The 22,659-nt window shown below is 32.6% G+C and overlaps 1 protein-coding gene across 2 annotated transcripts in view; it reads left to right on the plus strand.

Moving 5' to 3' along the window:
- Positions 1–22,659, plus strand: part of LOC143067125 (A disintegrin and metalloproteinase with thrombospondin motifs 16-like) — a 72,995-nt gene that overhangs the window by 16,384 nt on the left and 33,952 nt on the right. For both annotated transcript variants that reach the window (XR_012975852.1, XM_076240179.1), the window contains exons 2-7: positions 13,106–13,254; positions 19,062–19,125; positions 20,222–20,282; positions 21,107–21,365; positions 21,928–22,084; positions 22,478–22,656. Coding sequence is in view for 1 of the 2 variants with exons in the window: in XM_076240179.1 (XP_076096294.1) it covers positions 13,189–13,254; positions 19,062–19,125; positions 20,222–20,282; positions 21,107–21,365; positions 21,928–22,084; positions 22,478–22,656 (786 nt within the window). In the remaining variant the exon portion in view is untranslated. The remainder of the gene's footprint in view (positions 1–13,105; positions 13,255–19,061; positions 19,126–20,221; positions 20,283–21,106; positions 21,366–21,927; positions 22,085–22,477; positions 22,657–22,659) is intronic.

The following is a 22,659-nucleotide window of genomic DNA, read 5'->3' on the forward strand; positions in this document are numbered from 1 at the left end:
AACACGGAGCCTTGGCTCACACCGAACCGCAAGCTAGAAAGGGCCCCAAAATTACTAGTGTAAAACCATTCAAACAGGAAAACCAACGGTCTTATCTATATAAACGAGAAACGAGAAATACGTATGAACTACATAAACAGACAACAACTACTGTACATCAGATAAGTTCGTTAAGTTAACATTAAGTTCATTTGACCTTTTACTTACACCAAGGTCAAAATTCATTGAGTGCAAATAAAAATTACACTCAATTTTCAATTGTTCATGCTGATGTATTAAGAAAACGATAAGATATGGCTATTTCAAAATTTATCAGTATTCGAATACCTTCAATTTGATTTCAATGTCAAAGTCACGATGAATTTGTACCTTGTCCTTCAAAGAGTATTTTGACCTTGACCTTGTGACATTTAAAAGGTCAAGTGTTACTGAGTTGAATGGCGGTAGTCCTCTGTCTATTCGATTTCTGGTTCATCTATTGCATCGTATATTATTAGTTACATGGTGTGTTAGTGACCTAGAGCGAATCCCCATATGGAATTTAATGACCCCATGTATAATCGTATTAGGTCACTAGCACACCGTGTAACGAATTCATCTTACCGACTATCTTCACTTGTGATATTTTGACTAAGCGGCCTATCAAATTGATCGAGTCTTCAATACTTAGCATTAATATCCTACTTCCATTTATCTATACAGAAAACAAATGCCAACAATAGCAACTTTTTAGCATTAAATTTGATTTATGAATTAATTGTAATCGTTCAGTTTCTCGATAAATGTCATTTTTATAATTTTGTAATATGTTGTAGGCCTTGCCGAGTTATATAAAATAAAACACAAAATAAAACATAGGTCACCGTGCTTGTTTTCGAGAAAATTGAGGCTGAAAATTGGGGATTTGTGCAATTTTGGAAAACAATTAGGCAATGTTATAAAATTTTTGGAGCAGATATTTTTCGTCGTAAATTATCAAGATCGGGTTTTATCTGAAGCTGTGATAAGTGACAAAAAGGAAAAAAATAAATCACTACACGAATAACTATACAATTATTTAAGCCTTGCTTGACATTTCGGACCAGATGCTCAAAGTGGTATTTTTTTAAACCTAAAAATATGGAAATAAACTGTTTCTGAAAATGTCATTTTTATCATTTTTCTGCATAAACTGCATTTTGTCATGCTTTCTCCAAATCTCAAATGAAAAATATAGGTCACCGTGCTTGATTCCATGATAAACGCGATTTATCCTAAAAATTGCGTTCCCCCTTTGTAACCTCAACGTTAACGCTAAAGTGCACGACGTCGCTGGCAGACAATTTCGACGTTATCTGTGCAAATTACCGGCGACATTTTTCAGCTGTATAAATATTGCTTGTAAAGTTCTATCTATAAATTGGTTATATTGTTTCCTGAAGTAAAATCATGTGAATAACAAGTACATCTCTCTGTTTGTGGTCTAAGTGAGAAACATCTCAAGAAAAGTCATAACGGACTGTTGATAATTTAATTTTTACGGCTTTTAAAATTAAAGACTCGGCAATTTAGAACTTGACATACAGGTACATTTACTGTACACACTCGTATATTTTTTCATACCGTATGTTGACATCTAGATTTGTTTTGTTTTGTTTGGTGGGCTGCTGTTTCATTACAAATATTCCTTAAAATCCTTTTATTCACGTTTTAATCACTGAGAAATCCGTGTTGGTTGATACGAATTTAAAGTTCATGTCTTTTGGACGGTAAATCAAATTAAACGCGCATTGAAATTCGAATTAGAATTTACGTTAGGACGTGAAAAATTTCGAATGCGAATTAAACTAATTTGAATTAGTTAATGCAAATCGAATTCAATTACGTGTGAACTCAGCATTATCCTGCAAACGGAACTTCTTTTTTTGTACATAAATTGCAGCACATACATAAGGCCGTTACTTTTTTCGTTTGAATTGTTTTACATTGTCATTTCGTGACCTTTTATAGCTTACTATGCAGTATGGGCTTTGCTCATTGTTGAAGACCGTTCGATGCCCTATAGTTGTTAATTTCTGTGTCATGTGTGTCTCTTGTTGAGAGTTGTCTCATTGGCAATTATACTATATCTTTTGTTTTATGTGGTCAGAAAACAAAAGCAAACTCTTATAAAGGAGAATCTTCAATTTCCTAAAGAATGCTCTTGTCCATGCAAACAATGAAACTATTACTTTGAAACTTTTGATTTGGCAAAAACGATTGGATTAGTTGCGATTAAAATCCTTCTCTCATAGCGTAATTTTATTGGTAAATAAATTATATTTTTTTCACCATAGCGCGTACATAAAATATCGCACGTCCATTCCTCAGTCTGTCCTTCCGGTCTTTCTGGTTAATTACATTTTTCAAGTGAACAATTCTTGCCAACTTTTTATAAAACTGATATCGTATGGACACGTTCGAAAATCAGTGCATATCAACTATTCTTTAAAAGAGTTATGCCATTTGAAAACATTGATTGTGTTGTAAATTGCATTGTTCTTGCTATCATTCCGTCATTTCTCTAATATATTTACAAAAAATATAAAGAACAAAATAAACAGCTGCGCTACGAGCGCATGATACGCCCGTCGTGTTATTAAAAAAACATTATACATGTTTTTAAAATAACACGGGGGTTGTACAGGAAGTCATGCTAAGTATATCTTGACTCATTCATTATTCTTGCTCAATAGTTAGTTTTTATATCACAACATGTTTTATATGATCCCCAAATTGAAGCTCAATAAATTTCAAGAACTCGAAAATGAATTAAAGAATCATCACGAAAAAGTCTACAGATCTTAAGAATAATTTAACTAAAAAGTATGTGAAGTTTTATGCAATAATTATAAATAGTTTCTGAGATACGGCGCGACATGTGAAAACCCCCTCTTTTTGTCATATACTCAATAACTCTAGAATCAAATTTTGAATCATCCTCAAAAAGTATATACAGATCTTTATCTTCAGTGTGTAAATTTTTAAGCAATAGTCATAAATCGTTTTTGAGTTACAGCGCGAACTGTGAAAAAAAAACTGTTTTAGTTACAAAGTCCTGTAACTCAAAAAGTTCACCAAAAAATAAACAGATCGTTTGACCATCATGACTGAAAAAACAACCATGTTCAGTTTAATGAAATTTGGATAATATGCTGTTCCATGTTTACGACGGACATTTGTATGCCATAATACGTCCCGTAAAAAAATTACGGGTGTATAAACATATTGTTGGCTATTGCCTTTTGTTAGATAAAATACGTGCAACGTTGAGGAAATAAGAACTTTGTTCTTTTATATTAGCGGCGTGTACCTACCTTTTCGGTATTAGTTTTAAAATATCATTGGTTTCCTGTGCTGCAATACAATGTCATGGATGATGAATGGTAATAAAAATGATAATTGACATGCATGATATTAGAAACACCAAAAGGGTCACTCGTCTTGAGATTGCTCACTTTACATTATTTTGTTGAAGATCTCAAATAAACAGTAATTTGTTCTATTTATCATGATGTTATTAGACTGGTATCCTGTTAGAATCAAATGCACTAATATTAATGGCGTAGAAGTTAGCATGCGGGAGAAACAGAAATTGGAGCATCGAAATTCCACATTACGTTTCTTATCACGGAAAATTACACGTATTACGTCCCGTAAAAAGTGACGTTTTGCGGGAATTTAAACGCTTAACGTCGCGCCAAGAGTTAACTCCCTTGAAACTGTATCGGATGCCCTTAAGGGCATACGATACAGTTTTGATCCTGTATTTACAGTTTGATGAAAATTTCCGTATAGGCTAGTTTTTGCATGCTTAAATCAAATATGTAATAAAAAATATACCTTCATGTGCTACTTTTTGAGTTAAATGAGGTCGAAATTTTGTATATTTGCTCAAAATTCTGATTTGTTGCCGTATTTTCTCTTTCGAAAGAAAGCAATAACTTTTTTGTTTTAAAAGATAAACACAAATTGTTTTTTGTTAGATAATTTGTAATTTTTGTATTTTATAAGTATCCTAAAAAATTATGCCTTTTTTTATTCAGAAATAACTCATATTCATCAAATGGTCATGAATTAAGAAAAAATCGTATTTTTTTGCTGTATATTTATCAAAGTTAAAAAAAATCCTCTATTTACAGTTTTATAAAATTTGGTCCACATAATCTCCTTGCAAAATGAAACAAAATGTCGTTTTAAAAAATAGGGGTCCATGCACTCGTTTTCAAATTAAATCAGTTTGAATGATAAAAAATAGTCGAAAAATGCATCTTTTCCCGATATGTCATAGTTTGACGTCGCGAAAATAACATTTTACGTTAGCAACGTCATTACCTCCCCTGTAAGGCCAATTAAAATTAATTGATAGATTTTCATCCCCGCCCGCCCCTCTGAAATCGTCCCGCCCCGAATTTTTTTATTTTATAAAATTTACGATTTCCGGATTTCGTTCATTCCCGTTACCGGTAACCGTTAAAATTTCGTTTCATCCTCAAAGCTTCCTGTTTCAAATTTCGGTTTTGTACGTCAAGTAAATCTAACAAAAATGATTAAATCGACCTTTCCGCTGCTCTATGATGACAACATCATCTTCCGAGAGTAAAGATTGATAACGAGAATGACGTGAAATATTGTTGTCAAGAGAAACACGCTGTTTCCAAGACTGCAAATCGCGGTATGTCACAAATTTCTGTGATTAGAAAACTGCGGACTTTTTTATTTATGCAATGACTTTGTCTCAGGTAAGGAGTAGGTTCAGTAAGACCCCTTTTTGGCCCCAAAATATAGCAGTTTTACAAAATTGTGAAATTGTAATCTTTTGGTTATTTATTGGAAAGTAGAATGCTTCTGCTACATAAATATAGGCTGTTTTTGACAATACAAATGTACATATATATCGGGTTCTTGCATCATTAAGTCATGCTAAATTACTGAAATCTTCACAATTTGTGCATTTTAGTTAAATTTTAGACGGTTTCCGTCTAAAATGAAAGTGGCCGCATTCGTGTTCATTCATAATATTGAAATGTAAGTTGTATTTGACGATAATACATAACATATATAAAGGTTGAGGATGAACACGGATGCGGCCACTTTCATTTTTGACAAAAACCAACTGAAAAGTGACGTTATTTGGCATATTTGATAGATTTTTCATATTTAAGCTTGAATCGGAGCGTTTTTAATGACTCAATCAGTTAAAATCTTTCCCAAAAACTAATCAAATCAATTGAAATAGACACTTTAAAAGTGTTTAAAAAGTGTTCAAAATCTTTCGTTAGATGAACCTGAAATTTGAGGCCAAAATCGGCCCTTACCGGACCTACTCCTTTAAACTGTAAATGATACCCAAAGCGCAAGATTCGTGGAAACTATTGATACAGAAAACATGACTGGATTATAGATATTGAAATACAAGCACGAACTTGTCAGATTTATGACCGTTTATTGAATTTAAAAAGTCGACTAACATATGCATTTTATTTATGCAAACCCTTTGATTTTACCCATGGCTGTCTTTTTATGTTGACAAACAGCAAATGTTCCAATACACCCAAAAAGAGTCATTAAACAACAACTTTTTTTATTATTAAGTTTATGTTTTACATGATAATTATATTTTCATCTTGCATATAAAGTACCAACCCTATTATTTTCAACACTCTCTGAGTTTTCATTTTATTCTGTACTCATAATAATTGTGTTGCATACCAATGCATTTGCTTTATTTTAAGGGAATACAAATCATTGTTTAGAAACCCAAATAAATTTGGTGTAGGTAGTCTAACTGAAGAGAGTATTTCTCACACGTTTTTGTTGTTAATTTTTTAAAGCCACAATTAGATATATTTATTTAAGGATTTGAAAAATTATGTAAGATTCCTCATACTTGTGTATATAAAAAAGAAGATGTGGTATGATTGCTAATGAGACAACTATCCACAAAAGACCAAAATGACACAGACATTAACAACTATAGGTCACTGTACTGCCTTAACAATACATGATATAAGCTTAGTATTACACTTGCATATATGAGGAACTTGTCAAAAAACATGCAAAAGGGTTTCATATGAAATAAAATTTAAAAAATAAAATCCTCCCACCCGCCCCATTATTTTCAAAAATTTGGATGAAAATCTACTAATTAATTTTAGTTGGCCTAACTGTATCGTATGCCCTTAAGAAGGGTTGTGGCATCATTTTTGTTTTGAAAGGGAAGTAACTCCTTACTAACCCTATATGGCAACTAATCATGTATGGTCGCTAACCCTATATTTTTTTAGGACACCCTATATCAAATATACTTAGTCACCACGTGTAGTTCTTTAACCAATCATATCTCTATAAAACTATATGAGGTAAGATAAATTTATATGTTTATACACTGTGACCGTGATGTTCTTTGGAATTGTCCATATTTTTCACATAGCAGATTTGAGATATATCTGTTGTCGTTAAAGAGATGTTTTTCGAGCGCAAGCATGTATTTCCGAAAACAACAACAGCTTAACACCTGAAATCTCCAGATATTGAACATATAACATGGTTGGTTATATGTTTGACTAATTACTTAAATATTTCAATGAAAAAAAGACACCAAAAAAATCGATTAGAAATTCACATGTTTTACATTGACTGTGTACGTTTCATAAATTCTATTTATAAAACTGATATTGGATCATTTTTGACACTTTTTCAAATGGTGTTATTTGGTATGTCGAATTAAATGAGCTTTTTCATCCCATTGGGAAGGTTAGTGTCATTTAAGGCAAACAATTCAACTTCTCAGACAGTTAGGTTGTTGCATATCAAATCAAAGTCCAGATAGAGTACATTACAAACATCAAATTGACGTCCCCAAAAAATTGGTTCGGTTGGTTGCAAATATTGAATTGTCTTCTATGATCAGGTTGTCTAAGTCCAAACAAATAAGTATGCGAGTCGATACCAGTATCTTGCCTTAGACAAGGATTAATCCTACTTTGTAAAGCATCACTCTGATCCAAACAAAAAATTCTCTGAAACTGACATTACCAAGATGCTTAATTTTTATATGACAACATATCTGTTACGTTCGGAGGACGTGTTTTTCAACAGACTGTCGGCATTCCAATGGGAACCAATTGTGCCCCTCTTCTTGCCGACTTGTTTCTTTATTATTATTAGGCTGACAACAGATACAATTAAGTCGGCCTTATATCTTGACTTATGTCTAGAAATTGACAATGAGGGTCGGTTGAAAACAAAACTTTACGACAAAAGAGATGATTATATATACATATTCTAAACAGTATCAAAGTATATAAACAGCAATAAAAAAAAGTCCATAGGTAGTTACATAATTATATGAAATACAGTCGGGAAAAAAACAAACCGTCTATAGTTCACCAATTTCATACAAAAACGACATTAGTTGAGATCAAATATGTGACTATAAAGATCATAATTGAAGACGATAAAGTTTATACATATAATCTGCTGTGTGGCACACCAAGAGGCTCCATACATCAGCACTTATAGTTTGTATGGTATGATTCATACTTCCAAAGTAACGACTCTACAATTTCGTCATCATCTTGATTAAAGAAACGAACCAAATCTTCTAAGTCTAGAATATCAACAGTTTTGTAGAACATTTCTATCCGAATTTGTAAAAAAGATGTACAGCAAAGTATATAATGCATAAGTATATCCGTATTTTATAAGTTACACAAGGAGCATTTGCCTGTTTGAATAGCTATGGCGCCTAATTTTACAAGCGTAATAAATTTTGAATTAAGAGATGGGTAAGTTACCGCTAGTCGTAACAAACGATGCTCCGTCAAACATGTAAGTATTTTATAGTACCGCTTAAGTTCTGGTCGCCGTTCAACTGAGTGTTTCTATTTGTTTTCTTCGTATATGTCTAAAGTCTGTTTTACAATTCTGCTCCACAGTATTTTGTCTCGAAAAAAATTTCAGCCACAAAGTTTTCAATAAAAACATCAAATTCATATTTTATCAAAATTTTGATATAATCGTAAGTCAATGATATTTGACTGGACTCATCGGTTAATATTTGTCCAATATGAAAATGAAACATCCGTTTATGTATTGTTGTCGATTTTGCACGACATAATCTCCCAAAAAACAAAAGTTTATTTTATCAGTATATATATATACTTCGACAGACCACAAACCAACATTACTAATACAAGAGTCATTCGGACTTCTTTTATCCATCATTAGTATAAATCATGGCTGACGAAATATCTTTGAGTTATTTCCAACATTTCAGTTTTACAGTAGGGTAGCTGACCCCAAGTTTCACATCCATAAAGTGCAGTTGTAAGGATAACTCTTTTCCATATTAAGTTATTTATTAAGGCACTCATCCCTCGTGGATTTACACCAACAGTATATAGTGAGTGAAGTTTTTGTTTTTACTTTTTACTGGATTTATCTGATCTATCGAGCATCTGAGTTAATAAGTGTTCCAGCGTAAGTACATGTACGTTTTCTTTCGAGTACAATATTACCTAGTTTAGACATGCTTCAGAACAACGTTTAATAATGTCTAGCACCATTTACAGTTTCGCTTAATAAAGTTGTGTCATCAGCTAACAAGATTGTTGGTATGCTTATCGGGCCTACTAGTAGTCCACAATTTCTCGATAAGAGTTCACAAATCAAGTCATTGATAAATACGGAAAATAACCAGACAGACAACACACGGCCTTGACCTACTCCTTGTTCAATACGAAACACTTGACTTGTTAGTCCACTATGCTGCACATGTGTGCTTGCAGTTTTATACGACATATATATCAGATTCCACAATTTACCTTGAATTTCAATTTGATTCAGTTTGTAAAGTAGGCCATCAAGGTGTAAATAGCTGGTATCGCACCATGTTTTTTTACAAATCCAAACTGGAGTGAATGCGGCATCACACTATTGATATCAACAAGGAGTTTCTGAATTCGATTCAAAATTATTTTATCAAAAAGTTTTCCTAATGAAAAAGTTAAAGTAACTGCACGATAACTATTTGGATTTGTTTTGTCTTTATTATTCCATTATAAAGAGGTATAATTATTCCATGTCTAAATGATATAGGTAAGTATTCCTGTTCGAGAATTAAACTGTATAATACACTCAGAGGTTTTAATAAGTTGTCACCACCATATAGTATGTATTCATTTAATATATAATCTTGTCCTGGTGATTTCCCGGCTTTCAATGTTCGTACCTGATCCTTGATTTCATCTACAGTTATCGGTTTGTCGAGAGTATCAATATAACCTTTGTATTTCTTGTTGAAAAGATCATGGACTTTTTTGGAAATTTTCCCGTGAAATTGTTTGTCAAAGCAGTTCTCTTCTTAAAGGGGGCTCCTGGGTATAAATCTTTTTTTTTTCTAATATAGGATTTCGTTATATTTTTTTTATAAACGAACTTTATCATATACTTATAAGATAAGAAAAATGAAATAAAAAAATGGGGTCACCGTTCATTTTTAAGCTCACAATCTGCCTCCGGAAGAAGCATACCTTTTTGTAAATGTCCTTTTTTCTGTTGAACTAATAGGAGACATAGAGGTAATATCGAAATAAAAAAATAACCTAATTACAGAAATTGCTTAAATTTTACAATTATTTAATTTATGTACAGCTTATTTGAAAACAATAATAAAAAATATAGGTCACCGATGATTTAAAAAAGATTTTTCAAATTTAATGACAAAAAATGGCATTTTTGCACCAAAGGGAGATAATTTGGAGCTTTTTCAATGATATAAACATTTAAAAAGTCATCTGGGGCCAAACCGAATCGATTTTTTGGGTTGATTTTTTTACCATATCATAAAGTAATAACTTATAGTGTAATAAATAAAATGTGTAATTATCGATTTTAGGCTTACTAATGTTCAAAATTTTATCAATTTCTGTTTGATACATCTTTATTTCAAATTTATCAGCTTTCGTTCATTTTAAAACATGACGGCCTAATTTGGAGCTACCTGACGACCCACATAGTAGATCAATGTTCAGAGACATATATATAGAGTAATGATCAGAAAAATCATATGGACAGTCATCTTTTACCCCTAAGTTTGAAATATCATGTTCTAAAATTTCTGGTATACATATATAGTCTATCAACGATTTTTGACTTTTATCTTTATTTTTGAAAGTATAATTCGGCCCAGTTACTTTATTCAACAAGTGGGGAACATTAATATTACGACTATCAAAACAACCTTTCAAATCATTACTTTTTGTGCTAACATTTTCACAAGATATGTCAACATTAAAATCATCACCTAAAATTGTAATATAGTCTTCACTAATTCTATCATAATAACACGATAAAACATCTAAATAATCTAGATATACATCTTGAGAATAATTAGCAGACGGTAATAGAGTGCAAATTACACATATATCTTGAAAACCATCGATTGACAATATCGCACCACATATTCGTCATTTTGAATTTCTACAGGCTTATTTTAAAACCTGATAATTATCTAATCATTATTGGTGTCCCACCCGAGCCCCTTGAACTATTCATACAAGAGCTACTAATACTATAAACAACATGAAATTCGTCAGCAATATTATGAAGAAAACATACATTAGTTTCATTAAACCAATGATTAGTCAAAAAACATATATCTGATTGCTTAAGTAAAGTTTGAAAGTACGACACACCGTACATTGCACCCCTCATGTTCCAACATAATAACCTTATCATGATAAAAAGTACAAAATATAATAAAGGTTTTAATTTCATGATTGTTCTGTTTGGTTGTTATTGTTAATGTTACTATTGTAGGGTATGTATTCTATCCAGTATACACCAGCTGGCCAGAAGTTTTCGTTCGACTCTACCATTTCAAAGTCACTCCCAGCAATGTTTACACGCATTATATATGTAGAATTCCCTCTTCATTCACGCTTCTTAAGCAGTTTTGAAAACGTTATTTTCACACCTTTTTCTTTCTGCAAACGATTTTACGGCTCCATTTACAAGTTCATATGGTTTGTCGGCTCGAACATTATAAAGTACAATACGTTTAGTTCTTTTTCGAACTACTCCCTTAAATACGGAAGTATCGCTGTCTGAAACTAATGGTTCAATTGGCTGTCCTTTGCTCCCTTTAGGGTTTTGGTCATTACCTGATAAAACTAGGTTTGACAGTACGTGATTAGTTTTTAGTGTTTGATTAAAACGGTCGTTTGTGATTTCTATATCATTATCCGTGTACGTTGGGTAATGTCGTTGTTCAGGAGTCACCATGTTCACGCTTTCAATTTGTGATTCATTTCCAAGCTGTTCTGTATCATTTTCTCGTGTTATAAATTCTATATTAGGTTTTAATCATTTTGAATCTTTAACAACGTCAGCAAACTGTTTTTTCGACACCATAGACATCTGTTTACCTTTTCCATCGATCGCTTCTAAACCATTAAAAATCTTTAAATTTGTTATCAAGATGCTTAATTTTTTTATTGACAACATATTTGTTACGTTCGGAAGACGTGTTTTTCAACAGACTGTCGGCATTCCAATGGGAACCAATTGTGCCCTTCTTGTCGACTTGTTTCTTTATTATTATTAGGCTGATTCTATACAGGAACTTCTTAGGAAGAAAGATAAGAAAAAATCTTTAAATTTGTTATCAAGATGCTTAATTTTTTTATTGACAACATATTTGTTACGTTCGGAAGACGTGTTTTTCAACAGACTGTCGGCATTCCAATGGGAACCAATTGTGCCCTTCTTGTCGACTTGTTTCTTTATTATTATTAGGCTGATTTTATACAGGAACTTCTTAGGAAGAAAGATAAGAAGTAAGCAACATCCTTTAACTCTACTTTCCACTATATAGATGATGTTCTCGCACTAAATAATTCAAAATTTGGCGACTATGTTGAACGTATCTATCCCATCGGACTAGAAAAGGATACAGCAGATACAATTAAATCGGCCTCATATCTTGACTTACGTCTAGAAATTGACAATGAGGGTCGGTTGAAAACAAAACTTTACGACAAAGATGATTTCAGCTTTCCAATTGTGAACTTTCCCTTTCTAAATAGCAACATTCCAGCAGCACCTGCATACGGGTTAAATATCTCCCAATCGATACGATATTCCCGTACTTGTATTTCCTTTCATGATTTTCTTGATAGAGGGTTGCTGCTGACAAGGAAGCTATTAAACCAAGAGTTCCAAATGGTGAAGTTGAAATCATCGCTTCGTAAATTTTATGGACACCATCACGAGTTGGTTGACCGTTATGGAATAACCGTTTCACAGATGATATCGGATATGTTCTTTACGTCGTTACTACAACCCCCTTCCCTTTCATGAATGTGACCTACCGAATTAGAGTAAACTATTTACCGGATGTGTTATAACATGAGCAACACGACGGGTATCACATGTAGAGCAGGATCTGCTTACCCTTCCGGAGCACCTAGATTTTAGTGGGGTTCGTGTTGCTTATTCTTTAGTTTTCTATGTTGTGTGATGTGTACTATTGTTTGTCTTATTGTCTTTTTTTCATTTTTAGCATGTGGCGTTGTCAGTTTATTTTCGATTTATGAGTTTGACTGTCCCATCAAAATATGTATTGAATGGGATAATTAAGCGAAAAATAGTGTTGTCTTATCGCAAATGAATGAAAGTTCACCAATAAAATTAGGAACGGAAATGGGAAATATGTCAAAGAGACAACAAGCCGAACAAAGTGCAGAAAAACAACCGAAAGCCACCAATTGGTCTTCAACGCAGCAAGACAAGTCTTCATTACAATAACATACTTTCAAACTCGAACATTTAGTTAGATAAGGTCATCATTGGCAAAAAGTGCGAAAATTAGAAAGTTAACATAAAAGTAGCGTACGAAAGCACTTTTAATATTATTTAAAAAAAATATCGGGGTCAAAGGTTTTTAAATTAGATAAAGATGAAATGATAGTTTTTAGTATGGGTTGTTTTAAGATAGTTGTGTTTAATTTCATACGTAAAGAATTGATATATGGATGTTAATTTTTTATGAACACTATTTAAATAAAACTTCTCTTTTCAGTTAAAGGATTTGATTTTCTATTGTAAAGGAAATAGATGGAATGCATGTTATTCTTTGAATGATAGAAAAGATAGTACATAAGAATGGCTGTAGAACAACGACTGAACATTATTCTGGTTTTGATTTTATGTATCAACGGCGGAATTTTGGTAAGTTTTGTCTCGTTATGTAATAAGTTGAATTGACATGTTTCGATAAGTATTCCTTAGAGAGAATATTCCCCAAAAAAATGTGTATCCTTTTCAAGAATTTGTATTAATAAATTAATTCTTTTGTTTATTTTTGAAAGAAGGTTACTTGTCAGACATACAATGCGTAGAAATCAGTCGCAACAGTATGCTTATACTTGTATGGAATTAATAAATACAGAGTGACCTTCGGAGACAGTTATAAACCATGAAACTTACAATGCAGTGTGAATCATTACTGAACCCATGAAAACAAGATACATTATCGCAGACAGTTGGACCAAAATACACTGAAAACAAGAATGTGTCCAAAGTACACGGATGCCCCACTCGCATTATCATTTTCCATGTTCAATGGACCGTAAAATTGGGTAAAAATCTAATTTGACATTAAAATTAGAAAGATCATACCATAGAGAACATGTGTACTAAGTTTCAAGTTGATTGGACTTCAACTTCATCAAAAACTACCTTGACCAAAAACTTTAACCTGAAACTCACACTTTCATTTTCTATGTTCAATGGACCGTGAAATTAGGGTCAAAAGTCTAATTTGACTTTAAAATTAGAATGATCATATCATAAGGAACATGTGTACTAAGTTTCAAATTGATTGGACTTCAGATTCATCAAAAAGCACCTTGACCAAACACTTTAACCTGAAGCGGGACAGACGGACGAACGAATGGACGAACGAACGAATGGACGCACAGACAAGAAAACTTAATTCCCCTCTACTATCGTAGGTGGGCCTAAAAATAAAATAGATGACATTGAGATTAAAGTTCAGTTCAGTTCAGTTTCTTGTGTATTCCTCCAATAATTGTGGAGCACTACCCAAAGGGTATAATTTTAGCAACTATATACACTTTAAAACATAAGGAAACATTTAATTATACACAGAAGACTGAATTTGGTTATAATAATCACTAAATAATAAATATCATAATTAATTCATAGGATTGTCATCATAAAGTTTTTAAAAATAATAAAAGTTCATAATGTGCTGTGGTGTAAGAAAACGTTAAGTAACAACTGCATATATTTACAAATAAGAGTTTAAGTGGTCTCAAATTAAACTTTCTTATAATGTTTAGTTAAAAGTGCTATACATTCATCAGAATTTATAATGAAAAGGTTATTTTATAAGACTTGTGTAAAAAGGGTTGGAGTTTGGAATATATATACATAAATTTTCTTTCACAGTTTATATTTACTATATGGAGATCATGTCATTATTCTTTTAATTATACTTGATGTCTTAAAGCTTTTAAAAAACAGAACATTTATTTTAAGTTCTTATAAGTAAAAAAATAGTCAGATGATATATTAGCAGTAAAGAACTATTTTATTCTAAAAAAAGTTTATTTATACTGTACTTGGGATCACGTTTTTTTTTTATCCTTTTTATGCGCAGCAAGTGCATCTCATAACACACATTTCTAGCCAGAGTTTCAATGTTTTCATGCACAGTTGAGTAACAGTTTATGTTCTTGCTAGTACAGTCCATTATGAGCTGCAGTAAATTCCCTTGTTGTAAGATCTTCTTGTATGTTGAGTTATCAATTTCATCCATTGTGTGTTCGATTTTTTTTTTTTTTGGCAGTATTTAGATCTTATTAGCTCTAATTCTTTGCAGTGTAGAATAAAATGTTCTAGATCTTCATTTTCCTGTTCACAGATTGTACACATCGGGTTAACTTTCGGATCGAACTTAGCTCTTTTGGCTTGTAATATGTACATTTGAGTACTTATTCTTGCTTTTACTTCTCCTGCCTTTACATCTTTACTATTGTTTTTTACACTTTTCAATATATTATGAGCTTCATTTAATGGATTGCTCTGTATCTCTATGTATTCAAGTGATGTTTTTTCCATTTTTTCATTATGACATTCATTTTTCCAGTATTCCTTGATCTTTATTCCTACTAGTCTTTTCCATTCGATTTTATTCAGTGGTTTTTCTATGTAGTAGCTACTAGATTTCAAATTGTATTTTGATAGAGTTTTTCTACTCTGTTGATAAAGTCTTTTCCTCTTTGGTCTGAAAATACTATTTGTCGGCGCAGAATTTCACATTCTATGGTTCCTGAATTTCGAACAATATATATGAAGAAGGTAAGTAGTTTTTGTCTAATGTGATGGCAATAGGTTCTGCTCCTATGAGGGTATAGACAGCCATATTTGCTGTATTATTTGGAAGCCTCTGAATTTGTCGAAGGATTTTTCTCTCTGCCAGTTCTAGCATATCCTTTTCTTTTGCAAATAAGTTCATCACCTCAAGTCCGTAGATGCTTCTTGGATCATGGGCGAGAATCCCCTTCTGACATGTAAACTAGCTCCAAGAAGGCTGTATATTGTTGCCCTATCGCTTCTTATTCTTTCTGAGCTACTTGCACGGTTTTGCTCGTTTCTTTTGATTCCTAGATGTTTGGTATCATTGGTTAAATTGATGTCATCGTCTTCAAATTGTAATGGTGATATGTTTCAGCCTTTTGCATTGTATAAAACAGCTTCAGATTTAGTTGGATTATTTTGACTAGATCTCTTTCCAAATAATTTTACCAAATTCACAACGACCGGGAGCTATGAAATAGTTCCATGATATCACAACAGAACTTCACTGAGACAAAGATTAAATCGTAGCCAGAATACAATAACACTTTAAAATAACCATGGAGTGAGTTACCCTAGATATACTTGCTCCAATCTCAACATCAGAAACATTTTGTTTTAAATCTGCAGATACCAGATGTTTAAAAATACCAAAAATACAGAAAGACTGCTGTTTTCCTTGTATTGTGTTGAAATATAAAATTACCTCCCTTGTTTATCTTAATTGGTGGTGTGTGTTTAACATCCCTGTCACAACCTCACCTTTTTCAAATGCTTAATCAGTCAAGGTATAGATACCACAAATATCTATAAGAATAGTTACGCTATGTGGAAAATTATTTAGAAGTACCAACCATTTCCTCCCCGAAAATATTACTTGTTCAGTAATCAGCACCTGTATGTTGACATGAATTATTATGGAATAGATCACCCCAGCTGTTTTTGTAAAACCTTTCGGAAATATTGGTTCTCAATGCTTCTCAGTTTCGTACTTAATTTGGCCACTAACATTTATGATTCGAGGTTCACTGATGAGTCTTTTATATTTGGCTATACTTTTTGGAACTGTTGGATTATAGCTCTACAAACTTTATATAAGCTTTGGATTTTACATATTTTGGCCACGAGCATCACTGAAGAGACATTATTTGTCGAAATGCGCATCATCTGGTGCAGCAAAATTGGTACCGTTAATGTTATTACTACCACTGGATCGATACCTCTGCTGATGGAATGTTAGTCCCCGAGGGTATCACCAGCCCAGTAGCCAGTACTCCGGTACTGGCATGAAAATACGGATTTTTTGTGTTATTAAATTTGCTGTTACAAAATGTTAAAAATTATTATAAATTAAGGAATGTATCTCCCTCATGCAAAGCTCTGATTCCTTTCACGGATTTGGCTATACTTTTTGGAACTATTCGATTATAGCTCTACAAACTTTATATAAGCTTTGGATTTTACATATTTTGGCCACGAGCATCACTAAAGAGACATTATTTGTCGAAATGCGCATCATCTGGTGCAGCAAAATTGGTACCGTTAATGTTATTATAGACGAAACACGCGTCTAGTGTACAATATATTATAAGCCTGTCTGATATGTCTGATGAGTTTGATTTACCAATGCAAGTACAAAATACTGATTTATAGTATTAAAGAAAGTACAACAGACCAACAAATAACCTTGTATACAGGCCGGGATATATGGATTCCACAATTATGTCAAAAGATCATTAAAATGAAAGTTAATTTGGAGTTATGAGAGTTTATACATGGTAATGTTCATATTTAACGTAGAGAAATATTGCGTCGGTAACTCATTCATATTATCTTGTCTGTGGAGGTGTGTATATGTGACTGGTTTCAACATAAAACACTTAGTTCTGATTGGTCTTTGTTAATAGAATTTCGCAACAGTTCATTATTATAATAACGGCACTTTCTCACCAGGTTTTCCGTTTCCTTAAATTCTGGCTCATTTGTTTCTTAGAAGGCCATGCAATTGATTTATAAGGATGCAGGCCAGCCCATTCCAATGTCAACAACAAACGGTAAGATTTATAAGGATACAGGCCTGCCCATTCCCATGTCACCAACTAACGGTAAGATTTATAAGGATGCAGGCCAGCCAAATCCCATGTCACCAACTAACGGTAAGATTTATAAGGATGCAGGCCAGCCCATTCCCATGTCAACAACTAACGGTAAGATGTCAACTTTCTCCAATCCCCGAGTGGCCACTCCATGTATGTTGCACTAATCGGTACCTTAATCGAGTTAAACTTCCAGTCCATTCTGGCTGGTGGGATACATTGTAGCTGGCATGGATCACAGGGTTAGATTTTCCCTAGCTTTTTGCTTACCCGACCAGACACATCACCACCACCAAAACACAATTTTGTCATGAATTCATCTGTGTCCTTTGTTTAATATGCACGTAGACCAAGTTGAGCGACACAGACTCTTTAGAGCCTCTAGTTTATAGTTTGTTTTTATGTTGGTACTATTAGACCACTGTCTCAAGTTATGGGTAGTGTTGGTGCATTAGAAATAGTTTAACCCCGCTACACTCAGTTTACGTGCCTGTCCCAAGTCAAGAGCCTGTGATTTAGTGTTTGTCGTTTAATTTGTTGATGTTTATCATAATATGTGTTTTTCGTTAATTATTTTGTTTATGAATCAGGTCGTTTGTTTTCTTGTTTGAATTGTTTTACATTTGTCAATGCGGGACCTGAGTATGCGATATGGGTTTTGGTCATTGTTGACCTATACTTGTTCATTTCTATTTCATTTGGTCTTTTGTAGAGAGTTGTCTTATTGGTAATCAAACAAAAAAAATGTAAATTGAATTTCACACTTGGGAAGGTCAACAAGAACAACATGGGATATACATTATTTAGATGCTTTTAAATATTCGTCTTTGAACGTTCATGGTGAAGGTAAATCTAGAAAAAACGCTTTGAACGCACGAAATTTATAAAAATGTAGTATTTCATTTTATTTTTAATAGAGATAACCTGTGTTGGAAAACGTTAGTTCCTTTGTGAACATTAACATACACTGCTCATTTTGTGACATTTGTATCTTTTATTATTCCCCCCACCGTTTTGATTGATAAATTCTACTTGCATAGTACCAAACTTGTGGTTCAATTTCAACTATATGCCCTTTTCAACTTTTGGGTTTTGAGCGTCACTGATGGGTCTTTTTAAGACAAATGCTGGGTGTTCATATTGTTGTATACTGGTATCTATGAGGAGGTCATTTATATGCCAATCGTGTGAATTTATAAAACATTTAACTACTGGTTGAGGAAAAGGAAGTATAGCGTGACTTGCGCGCACAAGAGTATCTACAAATCGACATGACATTAACGCGGATCTAAAAGAGAAAATAAACAATATTTGACAGATTGCAGTATAATAAAAAAAATATACTGATCAATCATAGTCATATAAATCCTACTTTTAAAGAATAAAAAAATATTATTTCAGACAAAAAAGGATATAAATGCATAATTATTCGATTTCCATTTCAATAATCAAAAGTTGTATGCAAAATGTTACCATTATCGACGTAGCCCATTGACTGTAACTTGGCCTGCTTTATTATTACTACAATTAAAATTATTCTTATTCTTATTCGTATAGGCAAAATCATTGTTAGATGATAAACACATAAATGAATTCATCAACTCTAGGAAACTTCGTGAAGGTGAGGAAATATCTTTTTAAGTTTTAAATGTGTGTGATTTGCAACATTAGGGATAGTCTAGAGAACGGATAGATTCAAAGGTTCTAAAGTGTTGAATGTGCCCTTCATTGAAAAACAATATGCCATTCTATCATAGATATTTATAAAACTTGGCCCTACATATACCAGATTATGATTCTTAAAAAAACAATGATGGCAAGAAATCCGATACTGAATGTATCATTTATTATTCGCACACAAGTTTCTGTTTGATATTAAGCAACACTTCATCTGATCATGTCGATCAAACTCTCTGTTTCAAGCAAATCTAGTAGAATAATAAAAGAAATGTTGTACAAGTTGTAAGCTTGTACAATTTATAAATTGTACAGATTTTTCGTACAAGTTATCAGTGTTTTATTAACTGCTTAACGCAAATGGATGATGCAAGCACACAGTCTTTTGTTTCGCAAATTTCTGTCATATCGTCACAAATAAGTGATACAGTCTCACCAGTATATATTTGTTTAGGGGCCAGCTGAAGGACGCCTCCGGGTGCGAGAGTTTCTCGCTGCGTTGAAGACCTGTTGGTGACCTTCTGCTGTTGTCTGCTCTGTGGTCGGGTTGTTGTCTCTTTGACACATTCCCCATTTCCATTCTCAATTTTATCATACTGAGCATTGATACAAAGACCATAAAAAGACTTTTTATGGATATGAATATAGTATAAGGAGAAAAATAAAATTAGAATTTTAACCATTTAGATATCCTCATTTACATTTTGAGGAAAAAGAGGATATCACTAAATGTTAGATTGGAATAAATACATTTGAATTTAGAACATTAAACTGGTACATTTTAAAAGATAAACCTGTATCACCAGGTGCAAGAAAGTATGTGTCAAAAAACTTATAACTTGTACAAAAACCCTGTACAAATTATAACTTGTACAAAATAACATCTTGTACACAAAATATATATTCATTAACCAAAAAAGGTACAGGAAAATGTTTGAAAAAAATTCTTTTTCTTCTTGTAATCACTTTTTGATATAACAACAAACATTCAGATATGCTCATGTGTATTTGTAAATCTCCACATATTTTTTTTTCTTCAGATGGCTTTAATGAGTTTGAGTTGACATCAGTCCAAGAAAATATAAATTCAAATCAGCAGAGGTAGAATTATATTTTTAGCATATCAAATTATTCCCGAATGTTATCTACCGAATTAGACTTATAACAGTGTTTGTACTAATATGTACAAAGTACCCTGATTTAACAAATGCTAAAAATATCAAAAGGGAAAAGATTCGTGTAAACAAAACAACGAAAAACAAATATGACCCACAGCAAACAAATATAACATCTGAAGTACAGGCTCCCAAACCAGAACATGTAACTCAGATTGTCTTTGGACCAATGTTTGCAGGTGATGATCTCCCGATCCCCAATCCAAGACAGCGACGCAATAAATAGCATCACACACACAAACAACCTGCAACCATCAGTTGGAAAAGAGTTGACTAATCAGATTGACACCTAGCACACAAAAAGACAACTATAAATATAAAATCATGTATTCAAGATTCAAATGTAAATCAGTAGACATCCAATGGATTTTGTATACATACGTCATAAACAGTCAGAAAATAACATGACCTTGTGCAATGCCTTGTATATATTATAAGTATCGATAGCATGTAGGTCCTTGTCTGCTCTTAGCTGCAAAGCAATACATATGTTTTCTCATGTTTTAATATATTTAACAACATAAACGTTTGTTCTCATTAACACAATCAAGTAGTAACTGTATTGTATTTGACATACAATATAAAACTATAATTATATAATTGTATAAATCATCACTTGCAGTTACTAAATCAAAAACTTGATCAACTAAGATAAGAAAAAAAATTAATAAACGTCGTTTTCATTTTATTATCGCCTGTTTTTAAGGAAAATAAGATATGCAATTAATAGTAGAATAATTCCCTTTTAAGCCTAGATGCTGCGTCAATCCATCGACGAAGAAGATCATTAGACTCTAGAAAATTAATTGACATTACAATATCTGCATTTGGGGAAGCGTACAATATGATTCTTCAACATACACAGTCAGTACTTCACCCTTCAGCTAAAGTTTTCATAATAACTGAGGAACAAGAAACTGAATGGAATGGAGATCATCCGGATTGTTTCTTGAATGGAAATGTCCATTCTCATGATGGAACTGTCTCGGCATCATTTTGCAAAGAATTGGTATACTATTTTATGCTAGAAATTGGCAAACACTTAACATAGGAATGAAAATGAGAATTTGAAAATACATAGTAAACATTAAAAGTTTTGCTTTATATATTTTATTCTAATGCACCTGTGTTTTAATAGAATTCTTGGTTTTCACATAACATTTTATTTCCCCATTGTGTAAATGTACGAATAACAGGATTGTGAAAGATAATAATAGAACAAGGTGATTAATTAAGTCCGAATTGATCCGTTTGTATGACACATGTATGACTGGTTCGGTTTCGTGTGCACTTGATCACAGTCATACCAGAAACATGGTGAAAACGGTACAAGACGAAAATACAATATCAGTGTACAGAACACAGCACACAAAACCTAAGATTACCTTAGATGCTCCAAACAGGTAAGCAGATTCTGCTCAAAATAATGCACTCGTGTTTGTTATGCAAATATAAATTCAAGTTCAATTCAACGGGATAGGCAAAATTTTCATAACAAAGCAATATATTAACTCAAAGTAATCTTCAATGTTGCATATGAACGTATATTAAAATAGAATTTATCAATTTAGCAAGGAATGATGTCAACTAGCGACCATGAACTTCACTTTGAAGTTTTACCACATCATATTCGAAGACGAAGTATATTAAAAAGTGAACAGCATACAACACTGATAGCAAGAAAACGACGTGAAGATATTAAGTTCTCAGATTTAAGCCAAACGAAAGGTAAGCATAGATTTTCTGGTAAAGATATTTATCTTAAAGTAGTGTTGGCTTTTATTAAGTAAGTTGTTCCATTACCAACATATATGAGGGTTTTAGAATATCTTTTTATTTGTCTTAATGATAATTATTATTTTTATTTGGTATCGATTGATAATGATATAAGTTGATTTTTTAAGCGTTAGATATATTGTGTTCTTAAGAAGTAATTAAACAGGACATGCGAAAGTCTGACAACAATGAGTCAACATTATGAACGAACTGAAATCATGTAAGCGTTACAACAAGTGACAATAGAACTAGAGAAGAGTTTCCATCTACTCAAAACATATTCTGTTTATAACTAATGAAATAGTATACGTTTCAGGACCAGTTCTGTAAATTGTTCTATTTCAGATTACATTCTTATTAATCAAACTGAACCCAACAACCAAAGAATACATAAACGGTCGGTGCCTTCTTCTGACTTCACAATAGAAATGGCCGTGTATTGTGATGCTGACTTCTTGACTTATAAATTACCAGCTACTGACATGACCCGCAGAGTTGAAATAATGCTTTTGAAATATAATGCCGTA

Source organism: Mytilus galloprovincialis, chromosome 3 (genome assembly GCF_965363235.1).
Source record: "Mytilus galloprovincialis chromosome 3, xbMytGall1.hap1.1, whole genome shotgun sequence".
Classification (NCBI taxonomy): domain Eukaryota; kingdom Metazoa; phylum Mollusca; class Bivalvia; order Mytilida; family Mytilidae; genus Mytilus; species Mytilus galloprovincialis.